The sequence below is a fragment of the Delphinapterus leucas genome, chromosome 19, assembly GCF_059928025.1.
Source record: "Delphinapterus leucas isolate spDelLeu-1000000601 "Yukka" chromosome 19, BTC_Dleu_Yukka2, whole genome shotgun sequence".
NCBI classification, from domain to species: domain Eukaryota; kingdom Metazoa; phylum Chordata; class Mammalia; order Artiodactyla; family Monodontidae; genus Delphinapterus; species Delphinapterus leucas.
This window is the reverse complement of record NC_143147.1, coordinates 57730805-57750605: the sequence shown is the minus strand read 5'-3', so window position 1 is coordinate 57750605 and position 19801 is coordinate 57730805. Positions and strand designations below refer to the sequence as shown.

General features: G+C 50.7%; 2 protein-coding genes across 6 annotated transcripts in view; both read left to right on the top strand.

Annotated features, from left to right (window-relative positions):
* On the top strand, window positions 1-11639 carry FN3K (fructosamine 3 kinase). The gene is made up of 6 exons (XM_022589246.3): window positions 1-597; window positions 3035-3186; window positions 4047-4138; window positions 4500-4582; window positions 10198-10320; window positions 11204-11639. The coding sequence occupies exons 1-6, from the start codon at window positions 457-459 to the stop codon at window positions 11540-11542; spliced, it is 930 nt and encodes a 309-aa protein (XP_022444954.1). The 5' UTR covers window positions 1-456; the 3' UTR covers window positions 11543-11639.
* Window positions 11640-12616: 977 nt separating this feature from the next.
* TBCD (tubulin folding cofactor D) overlaps window positions 12617-19801 on the top strand; it is a 177676-nt gene continuing 170491 nt past the window's right edge. For 3 of the 5 annotated variants that reach the window (XM_089901470.1, XM_022589215.3, XM_030762081.2), the window contains exons 1-2: window positions 12618-12936; window positions 14218-14268. In XM_089901470.1, coding sequence (XP_089757596.1) covers window positions 12729-12936; window positions 14218-14268 — 259 coding nt within the window. In that variant the 5' untranslated portion in view covers window positions 12618-12728. Of the gene's footprint in view, window positions 12937-14217; window positions 14269-19801 lie in introns of all 5 variants that reach the window. The other 2 variants (XR_016389022.1, XM_089901471.1) reach the window with 1 other exon arrangement.

Here is a 19801-nt window from a genome sequence, read left to right as displayed (position 1 = left end):
CCTGGGTATTGCTGGGTGGGAGGGCTCTGGGCCGAGGCTCAGAGAGGGTTCAGGGGGCCGCTGTGCAGGGAGGTCAGGCCCTATAGGGCCCTGGGCAAGTCCCAGCCGGGTCCAGGCTCACTGACTGTGGACACACGGGAGGGCACCGCCCCCACGTCTGTCCCCCTATCAGAGAGCTCCGCCCTCCTCCCATAGCGCTGGGTCCGCCCGGCTTGGCCTACGGGATGGAGGCGGCGAGCGCTTGCCCAGCCTGACTGAACCCCCGCCCTCACTCTCCTGCGGGAGGAAGACCGGGAAGCCGGACACCCGGGCGCTGGGAGCTCTTAGGCCAAACAGACGCCTCCCCCGCGGACAGCTGCCTCGGCAGCGGCGAGCTCGCGTCTGGGCCCGCTGTCTGCGCGGTCCCAGGTCCCCCGTGTCCCCGTGTCTCCCGTCCCCCATCCCGCCGCCGGCCCCATGGAGCAGCTGCTGCGCGCGGAGCTGCGCACCACGACCCTGCGCGCCTTCGGGAGCCCCGGGGCCGGCTGCATCAGCGAGGGACGCGCCTACGACACGGATGCCGGTCCCGTGTTCATCAAGGTCAACCGCAGGACGCTGGTGCGTGCCCCCCACCCCATCCCATCCTACCCCACCCTTCCCTGCGGCCTGAGCCTGCCCCTGGAGCTGGAGAGGAGAAGGGGTTGAGGGTGGGGGAGGGCTGGAAGGAAGGGGGGGAGGAGAGGAAGGTGGTGAGGGGGCTCAGGCGCTCAGGGGCTCAGGGAGAGGGAGTGCTGTGGTCTGGTCCTGGGCCAGGCCTGGCAGTCACAGCCCCGGGGTCAGCTTGCGGCCTTGCAGAGGCTGAAGCGTTTTCTGTGGGATTCCGAGGTTTTGTCTGCTCCGGGATTAATTTACTTCCTTTTGCCTGGATGCACAGGAGTTTTTGGTGTCTGTTTTAATTTCTCAACCATTCAAGCATGGGGGGCAGTGAAGCTTGGGGTCCTGGGCTTCTTCTGCCTCTCCCCTGGGGCTCAGCTCTGGACTCCGTTCCCCACAGCCCCTGGGTCCTCCCCGGCAGATGGAAAGAGGCAGGAAGAACCCTTGCCGGACACAGAGGGCCAGGCTTCTTCTGTTCCTTCTACTCACAGGCCATGCTTGTGTTGGACCTGGTTTCCATTGCCTGCTTAAAATATTGCTGTTAAATGTACATGGAAAATAGTAACACTTTACAGATGGAGAAAACTGACCACAGTGTGTGCACCTCAGGTGCTGAGGATGGCGCTCCCTTGGCCCTGGTGGGCAGCTCCAAGGAGGCCCCTGGTGCTCTGTGGGCCAGGCCCCTTTGAGATGCGGCAGTGGGGAGGGGGTGTTGGCTGTGGGCTGGAGGAAATCCCAGAGTGACCCCTCCAGTCCCCCTGCAGCACTGCCAACGTTTAGGATGGACAGTGTGTTGGCATTGGTCCGGCATCCCTGCTCTGTTGGCACCAGGAACTGTTAAAGAATCTGGTTTCGGTACCCAAATCCCTCAAAACGATAAGGCCCACCCACTGGGAAGCGGTATTGGGTTCAGGGTTCACGCTGGCCCTGGAAACTTCGCAGCTGGTTCCTGAAAGCTCTTCCAGGCTGGGCTCCCATTTTTCACCCTTGAAACCTTCAGTGCTGGCACACAGGAGGTGATCAATCAATACACGAGAACAGGTGATAGGTGAGGCCCTCAGGATGTAAGCAATCTGGAGCCCAGGTGTCCTCTTCCCCTGTACGTTTGGGGTCTCACCCTGGGAGCATGGCTGGGGGTCACTGGACACCCCGCTCCATGATTCTAGGTGTGGATTGGCAGTTAGGAGGACACCTTGCACATTCTCCCCTCAGGTCCTTGAATTAAAGGATGGAATTCTTTTCCTGTGTGGAAATAGATGCTTTGATCTTGTTCACAAAGGTTAATTCTATAAGCCAGAGGTATTCACAAACCATATTGACAAACACATTTTTTTTTTTTTTTTGCGGTACGCGGGCCTCTCACTGTTGTGGCCTCTCCCGTTGCGGAGCACAGGCTCCGGACGCGCAGGCTCAGCGGCCATGGCTCATGGGCCCAGCCGCTCCACGGCATGTGGGATCTTCCCGGACTGGGGCACAAACCCGTGTCCCCTGCATCGGCAGGCGGACTCTCAACCACTGCGCCACCAGGGAAGCCCAACAAACACATTTTTAACCCAGATGTAGTGTACCTAAGGTGAGAGTTCACCTAATTTAAAAATGGGATATTTGTACAAAATGTTTTAGAAGTAGGAAGACCCCTGGGTCCCAGTGGAGGCTGTTCCGCTGCCCTGGGGAGTGACTGTCTTCTTCTTGGGTGGGGTGCATGGCTCCTTCCCAGCCTCCAGGCCCTGGTGGGTGCTTGCCTCTGGGGACTGGCCCTGGACCCCCCAGCCCCTGCCCCAAGTGTGTGCCCCAGTCACTTTGGCATGCCCCCCCATGCTGCCTCTCATTTGCTGTAAGTGCTCAAGGCATCGTGGGGGCAGGTAACCTGGAAGGGGACCCAGGCCCAGCCCCATACCCTCCACTAACCTGCACTTCAAGGCACCCCACCAGCACCCCCATGGCACCCTGTGGCACCCCATAGCACCCCACTATACCCCCAGCACCCTCATGGTCTACTACAACACCTCATAGCACTCCCACCACCCCACAGTACCTTCATGGCACTCCCAGCACCTCCCAGCACACCCATGGCACTCCTAGCACCCGAAGGTTTCCCAGCACCCCCAGCACCCCACCCCCCCATGGCCTGTGCTTCCTTACCTCTCAGAGCAAGCACTTGGTGCAGGCCTCAGCATCCTGTCCACCCTAAGGTCTCGGCGCAGCCCCTTCCTATCCAAAGGGGGCCACATTGCGTCCCACCCTCTGGGGGCTGATGCCTTGCTCCCCAGCCAGTTTTCAGCAACTGGAGGTCCTGGGTGCTTGCGATCCCACGTGGTGGCTTCTGTGCAGGGCTGTGAGCCTCAACCTGGCTGCATAGCCCTTGCTGGCGTCGGAGTTCACGGCCATGTTCTGGACGCAGGCCCGGCAGATGTTTGAGGGGGAGATGGCGAGCCTGGAGGCTCTTCGGAGCACCGGCCTGGTGCGGGCGCCTCAGCCTATCAAGGTGATTGACCTGCCTGGAGGTGGGGCTGCCTTTGTGATGGAGCATCTGAAGATGAGGGGCCTGAGCAGGTGAGAGAGAGAGAGAGAGAGAGAGAGAGAGTGTGTGTGTGTGTGTGTGTGTGTGAGAGAGAGAGAGAGAGAGAGAGAGAGACAGAGAGAGAGAGACAGAGAGGGAGACAGAGAGACAGAGAGAGGAAGACGAGAGAGGGGGAGCAGCCTCTTGCTGAGCTGCCCATACAACTCCATGCAGGGAGCAGAGGCAGGGCCCAGAACCACACCTGCCATCCCTGATGGAGGCAGGAGCTCCTGCTTTCCATGCAGGGTCAGAGTCCGAGGTTAGTTTGGCTCCACAAAGTTGTGCCAAATAAGCGTGTTTGAACCATCCATTGCTTTGTGCTCAGAGGGCACCCGTGCCAGCTCAGTTTGGGCAGTGAGGTCTGATCTAGTAATTATCTGAAGTCCTTAATTTTTTTTCTAATTATTAAAGTTATGTATGTTCATTGTTTAAAAAATGGTGGAAGACGCAAACTCATGTAAAGAAAACTAAAGGCGCCCATCATCCCAGAAGCAGGGAGCAGTCACTGCTACATTTTGGTGTGTGATTATCATCCCAGTCTTTTTCTTATATGTGATTTACATTTGTTTTTACAAAAATTGGGAGCCTTTTTTTTTTTTACTCTACTTAACATTACTTTTTCCCTTGATTTGTCACTTAATTCCCAGTACCTCTGTGGGCTTCAACAGAAGCCTACCCCTCTTGGTGATTTTATACTATTTTGTTTTTTGGAGGTCATTGCCTACAGTTCATTTTTTTCGGTTTTTAAAGAACAGAGAGTAGTTTTTAAGGTATTTAAAACATTTCTCAAAATGGAACAGGCGAGCTGGTTGCTGTTTCTTATTTTAATTGGCTGCATTTCTTCTTTCCTCAGTCAGGCATCAAAACTTGGAGACCAGATGGCAGATTTGCACCTTTACAACCAGAAGCTCAGGGAGAAGTTGAGGGAGGAGGAGAACAGAGTGGGTATGTTCAGACTGCTGTTGTGCACCCTTGACCTGGGTGCATCTACCCTGGGTTGGTGCTTAGGGGGGATATTTCAGTAATGGGTTGGGTTGCACACCACCTGCCTGTAGACTGCAGTGTGAAAAAAGAGATTGTTAAATAAGAATTTTGACGATAAGCTAGTAGAATCAGCTCATGACCCCTCTGCTGTCCAGTGTGCTTGAGATAGGCGTGTCCTTGCTGGTCCATGTGTGGACCAATTGCTACCATGTGTAGTATAACCTCAGCCACCCATGTTCCAGCAGTGCAGCCCAGGCCCATCCTGATGCTCTGCTGAGGTCTGACATTTAAGAGAAAGCCAAGCAGCACTTTCTGTTGACAGGCCAGAGGGCTGAGGGTGCCGGTCCCAAGTATGTGAGCAAGTTCGGCTTCCACACGGTGACGTGCTGCGGCTTCATCCCACAGGTGAGTGCCTGGGCGAGGATGCTTCTGCTTAGTTCCTGATGCCCCAATGCTGGTCACCCCACCCCTTGTGTGTGACAGAGTGCCAGTCCACTGGGCACCAGCAAGTCTGACTACCTGATTTCTTCTTTTTTTTTTATTTTTATAAATTTATTTATTTATTTATTTTTGGTTGTGTTGGGTCTTCGTTTCTGTGCTTTCTGTGCTTTCTCTAGTTGCGGTGAGCGGGGGCCACTCTTCATCGCGGTGCGCGGGCCTCTCACTATCGCGACTTCTCTTGTTGCGGAGCACAGGCTCCAGACGCGCAGGCTCCAGACACGCAGGCTCAGTAGCTGTGGCGCACGGGCTTAGTTGCTCCGCGGCATGTGGGATCTTCCCAGACCAGGGCTCGAACCCGTGTCCCTTGCATCGGCAGGCAGATTCTCAACCACTGCGCCACCAGGGAAGCCCCTGACTATCTGATTTCTGAAAGCAGAGTGTGAGTTGTGATAAATGGGCTGGGGAGAGTAGATGTCGAGGTTCACTGAGCAGAGCTCAGAGGAGGTGGGGAGCTGTGGGGCAGGTAGAAGAGCATTCTGAGCAGAGGAAACAGCAGGTGCAAAGGCCATATCACAGGAGGGCATGTGCTAAGTGTGGAGGACGGAAGTGGGTGGGGGTAAGGCAGCATTAGAGGTTAGGGACTAAGTCCTGGTCACTCAGCCCGTCTCCTGGGGCCTTTAAAAATTATTAGTACTATTGAAAAAAGAAAACTATTAGTACTGTTGAGAGGTAATTCAGTGACATAAATGTCACCTTTCAAGCGTACAGTTCAGTGATTTTTGGTGTATTCACAGTGTTATGCGGCCACCACCACTATCTGACTCCAGAGCGTTTTCATCGCCCCAAAGAGAAACCACACACCCATTAGTAGTCACGCCCCATCCCCCGCCCTCAGTCACCGGCAACCATGAACCTCTTTCTGTCTTTAGGGTTTGCCTATTCTGGACATTTCGTATAAATGGAATCATATTGTACAATAGATATACTTTTATGTCTGCCGGGTGTGGGCAGAGGGCTGTTCTTCCAGGTGGAGGTCACTAGAGGCAAGATCCTTATGAAGCTGGAGGCAGATTTAGGGATCTTATTCAAGGGGTAGCCCTCACATCTGGGGTCCCTAGAACTGTACCTGGTGGTTTACCAGGCTTGTTAAGACCCTATGAATCTCTGCTGAAGCCAGCTCCCCTGGGGGTTACACACCTGTCTGGAGCCAGTGACCAGCACAATAGTGTGGTCCCAGCCCAGTATGGCCAAATATGGCTTGTTATCCTGCTTCAGATGTTGAGTTTAAGAGCTATGAGTCTCCAGAGATTTGGGTGACCTCACCCAGTGGCTTTTCAAGAACTGAGGAATGAACGTGTACACAGAACCCTGATGTGCGAAGCAGGTGAGGATGGGGCTGGCCTGTTTGGGACACAGGCAGCCCCCGAGTGCCCCTTCAGAGTCCAGGATCAGTGAACCAACCTAGTTTAGCTGCAGCCCAGCCAGGAAGGGGCAGGAAACCTAGGAGGACACCTGGTCTACCTCCTTGTGCTGTGACAAGATGGTACTGGATGTAGTGTCCGATGGACATAGCATGGATGGACCAGCCTGAAGTTTCAAGAGGCTCCCTGCTCCTTGGGAGGACTGAGTGGGCCCTTAGGGGCTGCAGCCATTCATGGGGCAACCCTGAATGGTGGCACCTAGTGAGCTGAGCCCTGTTGGGGCCATTGGCTCGGTCAGAGGACTGACACAGTTTGTTTGCTGCTGTGTCTGACTCAACTCCCCAGTTGCCATCGCAACACCAGGAGGCAGGTTGCCATTGACCTGTTTTATGGATGAGGAAAATGATGTGCAGAGAAGCCAGGTGGTACCTGAGTCATGCAGCTGGTAAGCGGAGGGGCCAGGGTTTGGCCCTGTCTGGCTTCAGAGCATAGGCCCTGACCGCCACACATCCTGATCCACCTGGTCCAGGTGAAAGCTGGGTCCTCCCACCAGCTATGCACCCAGGCGGCCCCGCCTTTGGTAGCTCAGGGGAAGGTCATATATTTTCGTGGGTGAGGGGATCATGGCCCATTGGTTCAGGTGGAGGGCTAGCCAGTGCTGGTCTCCAGCTGTGTCTTCATGACCTGGTCATCTAGGAGGTAGACCGAGGCTGGGACACTAGGGGCCTGGGCAGGCAGATGGAGCACGAGGGCATGCCATCCCATACACCTCAGGCTGTTTGGGGAGGGGGTCTCCCGCCTTCTCTTGAGGTGCACATAGCACCAAGGGGGTGAACACAGGGCCTCGGCCACCACAACCCTCTGCACAGGGAGTCTCCATGCTGAGGATGCTGACCAGAGATGCATGCTCTCCGGAAAGTTCCTCCCTTAAGGCATTTCACAAAGTAACCCTTCGTATAAAATAAGCTTTTCATCTTTTTTTTTTTAAACAACTCTATTAAAGTATAACTGACATAAACTGCACCTATTTAAAATGTACAGTTTGGTAAGTTTTGACATATGTATGTGCCTGTGAACCGCTAACCGCAGTCAGGTCAATGAGTATATCCATCACCAAAAAAGTGTCCTCCTGCCCTTTTGTAATGTTTTCCTCCTGCCCTCCCCTGCCCCTGGCAAGTGCTGATCTGTTTTCTATCACCATAGATAGGTTTGCATTTTGTGTAATTTAATATAAATGGAATCATATGGTGTGTACTCCTTTTTGTCTGGCTTCTTTCACTTAGCACAAACATTTTGATAATCATCCATGTTGTTGCCTGTGTCAAAAGTCCATTCCATTGTATGATAAACCACAGTGTGTTTATCCATTAATGGACATCTGAGTTGTTTCCAGGTTTTGCTTTCACAAATAAAGCCACTATGAACCTTCATGTGCAAGAGTTTGTGTGGACAAATGCTTCCATTTATTTTGGGTAAATACCTAGGAGCCAATGACTAGGTCAAATGTAGGCTTATATTTAACTTTTTAAGAAACTACCAAAGTATTTTCCGAAGTGGTTATACCATTTTACATTCACACCATCAGTGTATGAGCATTCCAGGTCCTCGGCATCCTCACATACTTGGTATTTTCCTTTTTCTAAAATTGTAGCCATTCTAGTGATTGTGAGGTATCTCAGTGAGGTTCTGTTTTCCCTGATGACTAAGGATGTGGAGCATCTATTCATGTGCTTATTTGCCATATATTAGGGACATAATTATTTAGGATTATTATATCTTCCTCATCAGTTGACTTCCTTTCCATAGTGAGATGACTTTCTTTATACTTGGTGATATTCTTTGCTCTGAAATTTACTTCCATATTAATATAGCTACTCCAGCTTTCTTTTTGAAAATTTTATTTATTTAATTAATTTTTATTTTTGGCTGTGTTGGCTCGTTGCTGTGCGCGGGCTTTCTCTAGTTGTGGTGGGTGGGGGCTATTCTTTGTTGCCGTGCGCGGGCTTCTCATTGCGGTGGCTTCTATTGCGGAGCACGGGCTCTAGGCGCGTGGCCTTAAGTAGTTGTGGCTCACGGGCTCTAGAGCACAGGCTCAGTAGTTGTGGCATGCAGGCCCAGTTGCTCCATGGCCTATGGGATCTTCCCGGACCACGGCTTCAACCCGTGTCCCCTGCACTGGCAGGCGATTCTTAACCACTGTGCCACCAGGGAAGCCCTCCAGCTTTCTTTTGACTAGTGTTAGCATGATTTATTTTTTCTATCCTTTTAACCTGTTTCTGTTTTTATATATAAAGTGCATTTCTTGTACACAGCTTATAATTTGGTTAAAAAATATAATTGGATTAAAAATAATTGCTTTGGGCTTCCCTGGTGGCGCAGTGGTTGAGAGTCCGCCTGCCGATGCAGGGGACACGGGTTCGTGCCCTGGTCCGGGAAGATCCCACATGCCGCGGAGTGGCTGGGCCCGTGAGCCACAGCCGCTGAGCCTGCGCGTCTGGAGCCTGTGCTCCGCAACGGGAGAGGCCACAACAGTAAGAGGCCCAAGTGCCGCTAAAAAAAAAAAAAAAAAAAAAAATTGCTTTATTTTTCTAACCTGTTGATCTCTTGTCATTTAACTGGGGTGTTTAGACACATTTAATGTACTTATTCATATGGTTAGGTTTGGAACTGTTGTCATTTCTTTTTTATTTGTCTTATCTGTTCTCTGCTCCCCTTTTATTCTTTTTTCTTTATTGTTGTTGTTTTTATAAATTTATTTATTTTTTGGTGCATTGAGTCTTCGTTGTTGGGTCTTCATTGCTGCGCGTGGGCTTTCTCTAGTTGCCGCGAGCGGGGGCTACTCTTCGTTACAGTGCGCGGGCTTCTCATTGCGGTGGCTTCTCTTTTTGCAGAGCTTGGGCTCTAGGCGCATGGGCTTCAGTAGTTGTGGCACGTGGGCTCAGTAGTTGTGGCTCGCGGGCTCTAGAGCGCAGGCTCAGTAGTTGTGGCGCATGGGCTTAGTTGCTCCGCGGCATGTGTTATCTTCCTGGACCAGGGCTCGAACCCGTGTGCCCTGCATTGGCAGGCGGATTCTTAACCACTGCACCACCAGGGAAGTCGCACCTTTTATTCTTTTTTTTTGCGGTACGCGGCCTCTCACTGTTGTGGACTCTCCCGTTGCAGAGCACAGGCTCCGGACGCGCAGGCTCAGCGGCCATGGCTCACGGGCCTAGCCGCTCCGCGGCATGAGGGATCTTCCCGGACCGGGGCACAAACCCATGTCCCCTGCATCGGCAGGCGGACTCTCAACCACTGCGCCACCAGGGAAGCCCCCACCTTTTATTCTTTATGCTCTCTTTCGAATTAACTTTTAATGTACTTATTGATATGGTTAGATTTGGAACTGTTGTCATTTCTTTTTTATTTGTCTTCTCTGTTCTTTGCTCCCCTTTTATTCTTTATCTCTCTTTCGAATTAACTAAGTATTATTATTATTATTTTTGCGGTACGCGGGCCTCTCCCATTGAGGAGCACAGGCTCTGGACGCGCAGGCTCAGCGGCCATGGCTTACGGGCCCAGCCGCTCCGCGGCGTGTGGGATCTTCCCGGACCGGGGCACGAACCCGTGCCCCCTGCATCGGCAGGCAGACTCTCAACCACTGCGCCACCAGGGAAGCCCTAAGTATTTTTAAATAATTTACTTATTTATTTTTGGCTGCATTGGGTCCTCGTTGCTGTGCGCGCAGGCCTTCTCCAGCTGTGGCGAGCAGGGCCTCTCTTCCTTGCGGCGTGCAGGCCTTCCACTGCGACGGCTTCTCCTGTTGGGAAGCACGGGCTCCAGGTGTGTGGGCTTCAGTAGTTGTGACTCGTAGGCTCTAGAGCGCAGGCTCAGCAGCTGTGGCGCATGGGCCCAGTTGCACCGCGGCACGCAGTATCCTCCCGGACCAGGGCCCGGACCCGTGTCCCCTACATTCGGCAGGCAGATTCCTAACCACTGCGCCACCAGGGAAGTCCCTAAGTAAGTATTTTTAATGATTCCATCTTATCTCCCTTGTTGGACAGCGATAACATTTGCTGTGCTCTTTTAGTGGTTGCTTTAGGGTTTAGGCAGATGCCATGCATAACTCTGTCCTGTGACCACCAGCTGCAGCACCAGCCCCGCCTTTCCCTTGTTGCTCAGGTGAACGAGTGGCAGGATGACTGGCCAACCTTCTTCACCCAGCACCGGCTCCAAGCACAGCTGGACCTCATTGAGAAGGACTATGCTGACCGAGAGGCACGAGAACTCTGGTCACAGCTACAGGTGGGCACAGCAATTATCCTCTGGGAGAGGGGTTGTTCTCTTATGAGCCTACCACATTTGTGTGGGACCCCCTGCTAGAACAGAGCCAGAGTGGGGACTGCTGAGCCTGGAGCAGAGCTGGTCAAGTCGTGGACCCATAAGTGTCCTGACTATTGGCTTGATGGGGAAATTGAGAAGGGGATGGGACCTGAGGGCATACTTGATCCCTGAGTGCACCTCTCACGTGTGCTTGGTCACCAGGTACTTAACCTCAGACTTTGCTCATGTGAAATGTAGGTGTTTGGCTTGTAAATGGTGGCATTTACTATTACTTTCTTGTCCATTCTTATGCTGTATTTTTCACCAAGGCAACGTCTTACCTCTTAGAGCAGGTGTGGGTAGCACTTTGAAACCAAAGTGATTGGTTTCAAAATGTAACTCTCAAAATGTTAAAAACAGAACTCGCATATCAGTCTATCAGCATGCATCAAAGAAATTTTATTTCACTCATTGCTGAAGTAATCAGGCTACAAAAGAGGTGCAGATATATATGTGCTGTGAAATAAAAGAATAGCGCAGAAAGTTTGCTAAGTTACATACAAAAAGACTCCACTCAGGTTGTACAGTTCACATTCTACATGACAATAAAATCATAACCTCTGAGGTTCTCTACTGTATGGAAATCATTAAATTGTAGCGCTTCTAGGCCTAAATTAGTAGTAAATACTAAGACAAAATTACATTTCCCTGGAGTCAGAGGATCCTTATCCCTGGGCTTGGTACAAAGTGGTGGCTGGACCCTGAGCAAACACAAGGTCGTCTTTGCCTTATTTCCAAGTACTGGATGAGGAGACTGTGGCTCCCAGGCCTGTGATAACTCTGTGTACAATAATTATTTTCTTAGGTGAAGATCCCAGATTTGTTTTATGGCCTAGAGATTGTCCCCGCCCTTCTTCATGGGGATCTCTGGTCAGGAAATGTGGCCGAGGACGACACCGGCCCCATTATTTACGACCCGGCCTCCTTCTACGGTCATTCTGAGTTTGAACTGGCGATTGCCTTGATGTTCGGGGGGTTTCCCAGGCCCTTCTTCACCGCCTACCACCGGAAGGTCCCCAAGGCTCCAGGGTTTGACAGGCGGCTGCTGCTCTATCAGCTCTTTAACTACCTGAACCACTGGAACCACTTCGGGAAGCAGTACAGGAGCCCATCCCTGGGCACCATGAGGAAGCTTCTCAAGTAGCAGCCCGCCTGTGTCGCCTGCCCAGCCGCTTGCCAAAGGACCAGGGCGGCAGTACCAGAGGCGGCTTCAGAGATGAATAAAGCCCACGGTGGTTTCAGGGATGGAACTGTGTGTGTCTTAGTTTCACCTGCGTCTCCGTCCTCCATGCAGCTGGGTTAATTTATGGGGGCCCAGACCACCTGAAAGGTCTCCGACAGGCTCATTACCTATTCCAGTCTGGGGGGAACTTGGAGTTTGGATACTTTCATGACAGTTGTACAGAAATTCACACAGATCTGGGGTTTGCTTAGGTGGAATTTGGTGTCATGGCCCCCTGTGGATTCGGGTCTCCTGTTTCTGGCTTAGGCAGAGTTGGGGACCATGAGATGGGTGCACCTCTTGAGCAGTATCTCTGGGGCTGAGCAGGGCTCCAAGTCCATCTTACTGAGGTGGACAGGTGGAAGAAAGACCCCCCCCCCAATGGGCTTTAGCCACTGCCCAGCTTCTCTCCCGCGCTCCGTTTTGCAGCTGGTGTTTTTTGCTCGAATAGAAGGGTGTGTGTGTGTGTGTGTGTGTGTGTGTGTGTGTGTCGGTAGCCTTGGGTAGGGGGTGTGCCCTGGCGGGTGCCTGGAGTGCTCAGGGTGTCGGGGTATCCAGGGGGTCGGCGTGTCGAGCTGCCACCGTGTAGGGGCGGGGCTGCCGGGCACCTCGGCCACCCGTGTGTGCGTCTCGGAAGACCTGAGCCGCGCCGTTATCACTCCTCCCGAATCACCAATTGTTTCGGGGCTTTACGAGTGCCCACTCATCTATTGTCTGGAAAGTGCCTGTCTAGCGGGCTGGAGCCGCTCCCACTGCAGCCCTGCGCGCCTGCAGACGGCTTTGCAGAAAGACCCCCCGGGACCTGAACTCAGCGCGCGTGCTCGGGGAAGGCTGCGCAGCCGGCTTGTGGGATCTTGTCACCCCACCCAGCCCTCTGGCCCCGCCTCACTCGGGGTCGGCACCGCCTCCGCGCGCAGTATTTTGGCGGCCGGCGCGCTCTGTAGCGGGGCCGGCGCGCAAGGTCGGAGGTCGTGGGGCGGGGCCGGCGTTATTGCCGTCTTCTCTGTCTCAGCAGTCTTGAGCGTTCGGTGCCTCGTGTCCCACGCCCTGCGCCCCGCGCGCGTGTGGAGCCGGCTGCGAGTCTGCGGGCACCGTCCGGCCACCGAGGATGGCCTTGAGCGAGGAGCCGGCCGTGGGCGCCGTGGAGGATCCGGTGGAGGACCGGGCGGAGGATGCGGCGGAGGACGCGGCGCTGGCCTGCTGCGCCTCTCTCGAGTCGTTCGGCGAGAGCGCGGAGACGAAGGAGCTGCTCGGCCGCCTGCCGGCGGTGCTTGGAGACCGCGCGGCCCGGGAGGGCGCCCTGGAGCGGTTCCGGGGTGCGTGCGGGCCGGAGGAGGGAAGGGGGCAGCGCAGGCTGTGCAGGTCTCCTTTCTTGTGGTTCCAGACACGGGCGCGCGCGTGAGAGGTGGAGGGCAGTGGGCCTGCTGGCCGACCTCCGTTAGGAGGGGGCGGGTGGACCTCCCCTGGGCGGCTCGTTTCCAAGTTCTGTCTCCAGCCTGCCCTGGGACCACAGCAAAGAGCATTTCCTCCGAGACAGCTGTGTGGACGGGGCAGTGGGAGCAGGAGAGGCGAGAACAGGTTGGAGCGGGCGGGGGCCGGGCTGGCTGTGCGGTTGTGGGGCCCCCAACCAGAGCCTTAGCTGTAGGCAGCGCCCATGGCTCTGCCAAGACTGTGCAGGACAGCGCAGGATATCGGATAGGCGCACCGTCGGATGCTTAGTCATTAGTCTAGGTTCTCCAAGTTTAGACGGACCCTTGTAGTTGTCTATAACGGGTAACTTCCAGATGACTCCTTAGGATCCCGTGGTTAGATAACTACGTAGGGTTTTGTGATTCAGTAAAACCGTCCTCGAGGACCCTTTTAGGTAAAGAAATTTCTATATAATTTTGTCTTCATGGGTTTGTAATGACAACTCTGAACTTCAGGAGGGGGCAATGTGGCTGGCTGAGTGGAAAGAGCACACACTTCGGCAACTCAGCCTTGGGCTTGAATACCCCTCTGCCACTTGGGCTAGTTGCTTGATTGTGCTGTTTCTCTGGCTGTCGACTGCGGTTAGCACTGAAAACACCTCTGGCGTAGAACTGTCCTGAGGGTGAGGTGTATATCCAGGGACCAGTGAAAGCCCACTTTCCCATTCCTAGGGAGTGGTCAGGTGTGGAGGTGTGTGGCGCATAAGAACTGCCGTAACCCAAGTGGTCGTGGGATCTGATAGGAGCAGTTCTAGCTGCTGATAGGAGTGGAAACCAGGCTGCCTGGGATTAAGGAGGCCGTGGTGTGAGGGCTGGGAGGGCACGTGGCTTGGTGTGTGTGGCAGAGGAGAGTGAAGGGCGTGGAAGGTGTGTGTCTAATGAAGGGGAGGACTCAGCTTGGCCGTCAGCAGGCCGTGAAGGAAGGAAGAAGCGAGGACCTGAGAGGAAGGTGTGCTGAGCAAGCAGAGGGCAGAGGCCAGGGCACAGTGGCCCTGAGGAAGTGGGTGGGTGGGGGCTCACTCCAGCTGGCCTGTGCTCTTGGGAGCTGCCCTGCAAGTCAGCGTGGGAAAACTCGAGTGTCTCCGAGGCTCATGTGCATGTTAATTCTCACATTGTTTTTCTTTTCAGTAATAATGGACAAATATCAGGAGCAGCCTCACCTGTTGGACCCACACCTAGGTAAGAATAGAGGCTGAGGATTTTGATTTTTGATCGTTGAGTTACAGATGATCGCAGAGGCCTTGGTGCATGGAGTGTGTGTGTGTGTGTGTGTGTGTGTCTGTCTGTCTGTCTGTCTGTGTGTGCACGCCTGCGCACAAGCAGAGGGTATCAGGATAAAGTGCCCGGGTCTTACTGGGTAGTGGGGCCTACAGTAGTAACACCTGCCCCTGGCAGTGAACTTGAGAAGGAGGAAGGTAGCGATAGTAACTTCAGTTGAAGGGCAGCATGGTATGGGGGTTGGGGTCACAAACCCCGGGGCTAGACCACCTAGATTTACATCCCAGCTCTGCCACTTAGCTGCTCTGTGCCTGAGTTTTCTTGCCCGTGATATGGGGTCATCAGCGCTGCTTGCCCCCAGGGCTGTGGAGATCTTAGACACATCACCAGGGAGACACCAAGGGTTAGCCTCAGTGTGCACACAGGTGTCTTTTAAAAAGTGGGCTGGTGCTGTGCGTGCTGGTTTTTCTTTTTTAACAGGTTTTGTAGAAGGTAAGTGTTCTGAACTCTCAGCTATCTCAGGCAGAATAAATACATTTCATGCGTGGTTGGCAGCTTGGCTGGGTGGGGATGGAAGGCATGGGTCCATCGTCTTCCCTCATCCAGTTATGCCATGTCCAAATCTGAGTTTCTTTTTCAGGAGGCTTTTCTAGAACCTCATATTTTAGGAGGGTATGACTCGCGCTAGGCTTTTTTTCTTATGCTGGGCATTAGCTGGACAATTTTAGGCTGAACACTTGCATCCTTTGGTACAGGGAGCTTTACTTCTGGTGTGTTTTTGATCGTTTCTCTGCTCTGCCTTCTTCTGGTGTGCCTGTGAATTTCCAGGAGTGATCCTCTGGGTCCCTAAGCTTTTCCCTTATAGTTCTGCTTTTGGATCTTTGTTCTGCATGTAGAAGATGTTCTTGAATTTATTTTGACAGTTGTTTTTACTTTATAAGAGTGCTTGTCCTTGGTTTGGTATATTTCAAAGTTGTCTTACAGGTCCGGTTTTCCTCCCTGGGGAGCACACACCTAGCTGCTGGGCCCTGTGGCCCTGTGAGGAGGGTCCTGCTGTGGGCCTCCTAGCCCAGAATTACCTTTTGAGTCGGGCACCAAGCCTGGTTTCCAGCTCTAAGCCCTTCAGCCTACTCTCTTCAGGACACCTCTGTCCAGGATAGCTCTGTGCAGTGATGGAATGTTCTAGATCTGTGCTGTCTGGTAAGGTCACCACTAGCCACATGTGACTGTGGAGCACTTGAAATATGGCTCGTATGACTGAGAAACTGAATTTTATTTCATTTTTTGTTTTTTTCTTTGAATCTTAAATTTTATTTGATTTAAGTTAAAAAAACCCAAATATGGCTAGCGACTGTGGTATTCTCCATTCGCAAGAGTAAACCTTTAGGGCTTCCCTGGTGGCGCAGTGCTTAAGAATCCGCCTGCCAGTGCAGGGGACACGGGTTTGAGCCCGGGTCCGGGAAGACCCCACATGTTGCGGAGCAGCTAAGGCCGAGTGCCACAACTACTGAGCCTGCGCTCTAGAGCCCGCGAGCCACAACTAATGAAGCCTGCGCGCCTAGAGCCTGTGCTCCGCAACGAGAGAAGCCACCGCAATGAGAAGCCCACGCATCGCAACGAAGAGTAGCCCCCGCTCGCTGCAACTAGAGAAAGCCCGTAGGCAGCAAGGAAGACCCAACACAGCCAAAAATAAAATAAATAAATTAAAAAAAAAAAAGTAAACCTTTAGTCTTCTGCCTGTATGGGCACGGTGCTGTGGCCTGGAGCCTTGGACCACTCCTCCTGTTTTCAGCCGCACCTTTGTCCTACCCTGGGCTGACCCCGGCACCTCAGGCCTCTGGCCTCCCGACTGTGACCCACTGCTGGGCTCTGCCTCTGTACTTCCCCTGTGCAGCTCAGTTACAACTTGGAAGTCACTGCTGAAGTCTCTTAGCTACTGTTTCTTCTGTTCTCTTTTTCCTTGTGGATTTGTTTCTCTTTGTTGATTTACTGGGGTTTGGAGGTGGGGGGTTGCTGAGGGAAGCACTGGAATCACCTGCTTTCCTGGTCTCTGTTCTTCCGTGAGTGCTGTGCTGTCTTTCCGAGTCTCTCTGAGCTGAGTTCTGGCTGTTCTCTATTGTTCCCGGGGTTCTCCTCTTTCCCCTGGGGTCAGCTTTTCTTTGTAATTTGATCTTTTCATCTCTGCTTCTGTTTCGTAAGTTGGAGTATTTTCTTTTTCTTTTTTTTGGGGGGTGTTTTTTTTTTTGAATTATTTATTTTTTTATAGAGCAGGTTCTTGTTAGTTATCTGTTTTTTTTTTTTTGCGATACGTGGGCCTCTCACTGTTGCGGACTCTTCCGTTGCGGAGCACAGGCTCTGGGTGCGCAGGCCCAGTGGCCATGGGTCATGGGCCCAGCTGCTCCGCGGCACATGGGATCTTCCTGGACCGGGGCACGAACCTGTGTCCCCTGTATCAGCAGGCGGACTCCCAACCACTGCGCCACCAGGGAAGCCCCTAGTTATCTATTTTATACATATTAGTGTATATATGTCAATCCCAATCTCCCAATTCATCCCCCCCCCCCCCCGCCAGTTTCCCCCCTTGGAGTCCATACGTTTGTTCTCTACATCTGTGTCTCTATTTCTGCCCTGCACACTGGTTCATCTGTGCCATTTTTGTAGGTTCCACGTGTATGCGTTAATATACGATATTTGTTTTTCTCTTTCTCACTTACTTCACTCTGTATGACAGTCTCTAGATCCATCCACGTCTCTACAAATGACCCAATTTCGTTCCTTTTTATGGCTGAGTAATATTCCATTGTATATATGTACCACATCTTCTTTACCCATTCATCTGTCGATGGGCATTTAGGTTGCTTCCATGACCTGGCTATTGTAAATAGTGCTACAGTGAATATTGGGGTGCATGTGTCTTTTTGAATTATGGTTTTCTCTGGCTATATGCCCAGTAGTGGGATTGCTGGGTCATATGGTAGCTCTATTTTTAGTTTTTTAAGGAACCTCCATACTGTTCTTCATAGTGGCTGTGCCAATTTACATTCCCACCAGTGGTGCAAGAGGGTTCCCTTTTCTCCACACCCTATCCAGCATTTGTTGTTTGTAGATTTGCTGATGATGCCCATTCTAACTGGTGTGAGGTGATACCTCATTGTCGTTTTGATTTGCATTTCTCTAATAATTAGTGATATTGAGTAGCTTTTCATGTGCTTCTTGGCCATCTGTATGTCTTTGGAGAAATGTCTATTTAGGTCTTCTGCCCATTTTTTGATTGGGTTGATTTTTTAATATTGAGCTGCATGAGCTGTTTATATATTTTGGGGAGTAATCCTTTGTCCGTTGATTCATTTGCAAATATTTTCTTGCATTCTGAGGGTTGTCTTTTTGTCTTGTTTGTGGTTTCCTTTGCTGTGCAAAAGCTTTGAACTCTCATTAGGTCCCATTTGTTTATTTTTGTTTTTATTTCCATTACTCTAGGAGGTGGATCAAAAAAGATCTAGCTGTGATTTATGTCAAAGAGTGTTCTTGCTATGTTTTCCTCTAAGAGTTTTATAGTGTCCGGTCTTACATTTAGCCCTCTAATCCATTTTTTGTTTATTTTTGTGTATGGTGTTAGGGAGTGTTCTCATTTCACTCTTTTACATGTAGCTGTCCAGTTTTCCCAGCACCACTTATTGAAGAGACTGTCTTTTCTCCATTGTATATCCTCCTTTGTCATAGATTAGTTGACCATAGGTGCGTGGGTTTATCTCTGGGCTTTCTATCCTGTTCCATTGATCTATATTTCTGTTTTTGTGCCAGTACCATATTGTCTTGATTACTGTAGCTTTGTAGTATAGTCTGAAGTCAGGGAGTCTGATTCCTCCAGCTCCATTTTTTCCCCTCAAGACTGCTTTGGCTATTTGGGGTCTTTTGTGTCTCCATACCAATTTTAAGATTTTTTCTTCTAGTTCTGTAAAAAATGCCACTGGTAATTTGATAGGGATTGCATTGCATCTGTAGATTGCTTTGGGTAGTATAGACATTTTCATAATATTGACTCTTCTAATCCAGGAACATGGTATATCTCTCCATCTGTTTGTGTCATCTTTGATTTCTTTCATTGGTGTCTTATAGTTTTCTGAGTACAGGTCTTTTACCTCCTTAGGTAGGTTTATTCCTAGGTATTTTATTTTTTTTGTTGCAGTGGTGAATGGGATTGTTTCCTTAATTTCTCTTTCTGATTTTTTGTTGTTAGTGTATAGGAATGCAAGAGATTTCTGTGCATTAATTTTGTATCCTGCAACTTTATCAAATTCATTGATTAGCTCTAATAGTTTTCTGGTGGCATCTTTAGGATTCTCTATGTACAGTATCATGTCATCTGCAGACAGTGACAGTTTTACTTCTTCTTTTCCAATTTGTATTCCTTTTATTTATTTTTCTCTCTGATTGCTGTGGCTAGGACTTCCAAAACTATGTTGAATAATAGTGGCTAGAGTGGACATCCTTGTCTTGTTCCTGATCATAGAGGAAATGCTTTCAGTTTTTCACCATTGAGAATGATGTTTGCTGTGGGTTTGTCATATATGGCCTTTATTTTGTTGAGTTAGGTTCCCTCTGTGCCTACTTTCTGGAGAGTTTTTATCATAAATGGGTGTTGAATTTTGTCAGAAGCTTTTTCTGCATCTGTTGAGGTGATCGTATGGTTTTTATTCTTCAGTTTGTTAATATCATGTATCACATCGATTGATTTGCATATATTGAAGAATCCTTGCATCCCTGGGGTAAATCCCACTTGATCATGATGTATGACCCTTTTAATGTGTTGTTGGATTCTGTTTGCTGGTATTTTGTTGAGGATTTTTGCATCTATATTCATCAGTGATAATTGGCCTGTAATTTTCTTTTCTTGTAGTGTCTTTGTCTGGTTTTGGTATCAGGGTGATGGTGGCCTCATAGAATGAGTTTGGGAGTGTTCCTTCCTCTGCAATTTTTTGGAAGAGTTTGAGAAGGATGGGTGTTAGCTCTTCTCTAAATGTTTGATAGAATTCACCTGTGAAGCCATCTGGTCCTGGACTTTTGTTTGTTGGAAGATTTTTGATCACAGTTTCAATTTCATTACTTGTGATTGGTCTGTGTATATTTTCTATTTCTTCCTGGTTCAGTCTTGGAAGGTTATACCTTTCCAAGGATTTGTCCATTTCTTCCAGGTTGTCCATTTTATTGGCATAGAGTTGCTTGTAGTTCTCTCTTAGGATGCTTTGTATTTCTGTGGTGTCCATTGTAACTTCTCCTTTTTCGTTTCTAATTTTATTGATTTGGGTCCTCTCCCTTTTTTTCTTGATGAGTCTGGCTAAGGCTTTATCAATTTTATTTATCTTAAAGGACCAGCTTTTAGTTTTATTGATCTTTGCTATTGTTTTCTTTGTTTCTATTTCATTTATTTCTGCTCTGATTGTTATGATTTCTTTCCTTCTACTAACTTTCGGTTTTGTTTGTTCTTTTTTCTCTT

Bases quoted from the DNA above. Each gene is read 5' to 3' on its own strand.
- FN3K (XM_022589246.3), top strand. From the start codon at position 457: ATGGAGCAGCTGCTGCGCGCGGAGCTGCGCACCACGACCCTGCGCGCC. The intron at 3,187-4,046 runs GTGAGAGAGAGA...TTCTTTCCTCAG, and splicing joins AAGATGAGGGGCCTGAGCAG to TCAGGCATCAAAACTTGGAG. The intron at 4,139-4,499 runs GTATGTTCAGAC...TTCTGTTGACAG, and splicing joins GGAGGAGGAGAACAGAGTGG to GCCAGAGGGCTGAGGGTGCC.